Raw genomic sequence first — 4,091 nt, forward strand, 5'->3', positions numbered from 1 at the left:
GAGGTTGGCCCAGGATCGGACATTGTTTCATTCTGCTGTGCATGGGGTCGCTATGAGTTGGTTCCGACTCTATGGCACCTGACAACAACAACAACAACAACAAGAGATAAGATTGTGAAGTAGCCAGCTAGGAGTCAGGAACACTCCGTGTGTATTTTGGACATTTTTGCACCATCTCTGCACATTCTATACTCACTATTGAGTCTTACTGACCTGCTCTGGCCCATAGCCTCTTTTGGTTTATTTTTCACTCTGTATGGTCAGTATTTTATTTTAATTGGGTCATATTCCTACAACATTCTGGTTATTGTAATAATTGGCTAAATTCCAAAGAAAATTTTGCATGAATGAGTATGATTTAAGGTACAATCCCATCAAAGTAACATTTTCAGCACTTTATAAATGAAAAGACCCTGGGTCTTGTGGCTTCCACTTAGAAGCACAAAGGAATATGATAATGCCCCTGAAATCTTAAGGCTTATTCTAAATAGGCATTCAAGCTACTGAAATTTACGTATCATTTGACAGCTCTCAAAAGTATCAGCTTTGGTTACATTAACATCTCTATCTATTAAGATTTGGTTAGTCATAGCTGGCTTCTATTTTTAAAAAATACAGTACATTTTCTGTCATCATCATTATCTCAGAGTTCATTTGAAAAGCAAAACTCACCAAAGATGTAGAAAGTATAAGGCCATCCGATAGTCTGGCAGAGGAGACCACCAACAATGAAGATGATGAAGGATCCCAGAAGTGCCCCTGACACAAGATGCAAGCATGTGCAGGGTGAAATGGGCAGGCTTGAGACTGTGTTCTTCCTACACACTGACTCCTTTAACAAAGCTGAGCTGCACAGTGATTAAAAGTATGAGCTTTAATCCAGACTATCTAGGTTCAAATCCTATTCCTTCATTCAATAACTCTGTGATCTTGGACAAGTTTTTGATAACTTTGTGCCTCTATTTCCTTCTGTGTAAAATGGGAATGATTGTACATAGTTGACTCATTGAATTGTTCTGAGACAATATCAAATAATGTGGACAAAGTACTTACACAAAGGGTTAGCACATTTGAAGCTTTCAGTTTTGATGAAAAGGGTCAGTATAGGATCATGATTTAAAGCAGGGACTATGGATACTGAGGAGTCTTCCTGTGGTGCTATAGGATAAGCACTGGACTTCTAACTGCAAGGTCGGCAGTTCAAACCTACCAGTTGTCCCTTGGAAGCCCTATACAGGGCCATTATGAGTAGGAACTGACTCAAAGGTGTTTAACAACAACAACATTATGGAGACAGAAGGAACCCTAGTAGCATACTGGGTTAGAGTTAGGTTGTTAACTGCAAGGTCAGCAGTTTGAATCTACCAGCTATTCTATGGGAGAAATATAAGACTTTCTGTTTCTGTAAAGGTTTACAACCTCAGAAACCCTAAACATGGTTGCTATGGGTTGGAATCAACTCCCTGGCACACAACTACCACCACCACCGTGGAGACTGAGCAGTTGGGGTGCAAGATTCAATTCTCTTGATACAACATTACAGAATATTTTTGGACAGTGCATATAAGGTGAGGGTTAGAGTCCCAATTACCTGATAAGGCAATGCTGTTGAGTTGACTTCTTTCAAGTGGAGGAGCCCATTTAACCCAAACTGAATATTGACCTGTTATTACCATAACCTAAAAAAAAAGAAAGAACAAATTCATTCTTGTATTTCTGCATTCATTCTGGATCCTACATTGCACTCATACATAGAAGACAGCTTGGTACCTGGGCTATGCCTTGGACAACCCGGATAACAATTAACAATGTCACTCCAGTATCAGCTGCCAGTGGAATGAAAAGATTCAGAACTGAGGAAATGAACAAGCCAACACCAACCACACGCTTGACTCCAAATATTCCAGCCACATAGCCACTAGAAATTGGAGCCACGAAGGAGGCGTAGTGGAGCGAGCTAAGAATGATCCCTTGGGTTTCAGGACTCCAGTCATACACAGGGGCCTAGAGGACAAAGAGAATCTCATTGTTTATTTTCCTTTAGTTAGAGAGCTGACAGTTTTTTAGTGTGTAAAGACTTAGAAGCAAAAAAAAATAATGAGTTCTTCTTCCTTTTATTTCACTTCAATTCCTCAATCTACTAACTTAAAAATAAATAAATAAACTAGTATCCAATTCACTTTTCACTTACTGAAACGCTATTAATCAACCAATAAAAATATAAGAAAACTTGTACGGAAAGAAAGTTTATAAAGCAGATAGCATAATATTCAAGGTAATTTGAAAAATGTGTAAAGAAAGAAACAAACAGAAGATATTACTCTGAGACTTCTTTGTAGAGGTTTTCATCATTGTAGAGGACGGAGCACAGTGAGTCTATCAGATAAGAACTGGACTGAAAACCACAAGGTCAGTGGTTTGAACCCATTAGCCACTCCAAGGGAGAAAGATGAGACTTCCTACTACCATAAAGATTGTTGTTGTTGTTAAGTGCCATCGCATTGATTCCGGTCCATAACGACACTTTATAGGGATTCCAAGAAGCACCTGGTGAGCTTGAACCACCAACCTTGCAGTTCAAACAACTTTACAGTCTGACACATTAGCCCACAGCGCCACACCAGGATTCCATAACAGCCTCAAAAACCCTATTTAGGGTCACTATGAGTTGGATGGCACTTAGCAACAAGAACAAAAGCTGTTTTTCTTATTAATTGCCATCAAGTTGGTTCTGACTCATAGAGTCCCTGAATAGGATGTGCAAGGAGCTGCTGATGGGTTTGAACCACTAACTTTACAGTTAGCAACCCAGTGCTTATCCTATAGCACCACACCAAGACTCCATATCTACAGATGTTGTTGTTGTTGTGAAGTGCCATTAAGTTGGATCCAACTCATAGCAACCCTGTATACACTTTCCAAGGAGCTGCTGGTGAGTTTGAACCGCCGATCTTCTGGTTCAAGCAGACCTATATATAGAGATGCTGTTGTTGTTATGTGCCATGGAATTGGTTCCGACTCATAGCGACCCTAAACAGGGTTTCCGAGGCTGTAAATCTTTACAGGAGCAGAAAGTCTCATCTTTCTCCGGCAGAACAGCCAGAAGTTTCGAACTGCTGACCTTGTGGTTCGCAGCCCAATGTGTAACCTTAAATTACCAAATGCTTCTGTTATTCTAAGTTCTGGTTATACTTGAAAAAAAAATGACAATATCATCACCTTAAATACATATTGTGATCCTTGTGCTGTTACTGGCATGTAGTAGACACTGTTTTTCTGGCTAAATGAATCACATATTCTGTTAATTCACATATTCGTAACTCAAATATTTTAGAGAAAGGAAGATCTAGAGTCTTATTACACTTACCATTGCTTTAAATTCCTTTAGAGTTTTGTTCGTGTAGTCCTGGGAGTCAGTGGGGGGCCTCTCTGTGGAGGTATTGGACTGGCTGGGTGGGACCGTGTGGTTCACCATAGCTGGGATGGTTATGCTCATGCTCATTTGTTGGGTGTAAATTGCAAAATTACAAAGTTGCAAAATGAAGGCCAGCCCATAACGGACAGAACAAAATCCTAAAACAAGAAGGAACAAAACATCTAATCAGATTGCTCTTCTCCTACTCTTTCTATGTTCAGAAAGAGACAAAATTGCTGTCTGAGAATCAGATACAGGGTGAACAGATGTCGCTTTGTTTGTATTTGAAGGATCCCTGTTCCTTGGGAGGTAAGGGTTGAGGTAGCACCCTTGGAAGTTTGCTCAAGGGGAGAATTAAAATATACATGGCTAGAGCAAGCATTAAGGACTAGCATACTGTGCAGGACCCTAGAACAATCTGAGGAGATTGGGACATGGATTTAGACAAAGAATTGATTGGGATTAGTGATTGATTGCATAGGGATAATGAGACAAGAAGTTGTTGTGGTTTACTTTCAGATACTTGCTGTCACAGCTGGGATGATTCAGGTACCATTTATAACTAGGGAGCCAGGAAGAGTAACATGTTTAAGGGGTGGAGGACAATGACACTAGAAAGGTAGGCTGGTGTTTGATTATAGAAGTATTTCATCTTCATCTGCACACTGTAATCTAG

General features: G+C 40.0%; 1 protein-coding gene across 1 annotated transcript in view; it reads right to left on the reverse strand.

Moving 5' to 3' along the window:
* SLC17A4 (solute carrier family 17, member 4) overlaps positions 1-3,565 on the reverse strand; it is a 26,034-nt gene extending 22,469 nt beyond the window's left edge. The window contains exons 1-4 of the mRNA XM_006872886.1: positions 3,368-3,565; positions 1,771-2,004; positions 1,592-1,679; positions 673-759 (exon numbers count right to left, since the gene is read on the reverse strand). Of these exons, the coding sequence (XP_006872948.1) occupies positions 673-759; positions 1,592-1,679; positions 1,771-2,004; positions 3,368-3,502 (544 nt within the window). The 5' untranslated portion in view covers positions 3,503-3,565. The remainder of the gene's footprint in view (positions 1-672; positions 760-1,591; positions 1,680-1,770; positions 2,005-3,367) is intronic.
* Positions 3,566-4,091: the final 526 nt, after the last annotated feature.

This window comes from Chrysochloris asiatica, unplaced genomic scaffold (genome assembly GCF_000296735.1).
Source record: "Chrysochloris asiatica unplaced genomic scaffold, ChrAsi1.0 scaffold00213, whole genome shotgun sequence".
Lineage (NCBI taxonomy): Eukaryota > Metazoa > Chordata > Mammalia > Afrosoricida > Chrysochloridae > Chrysochloris > Chrysochloris asiatica.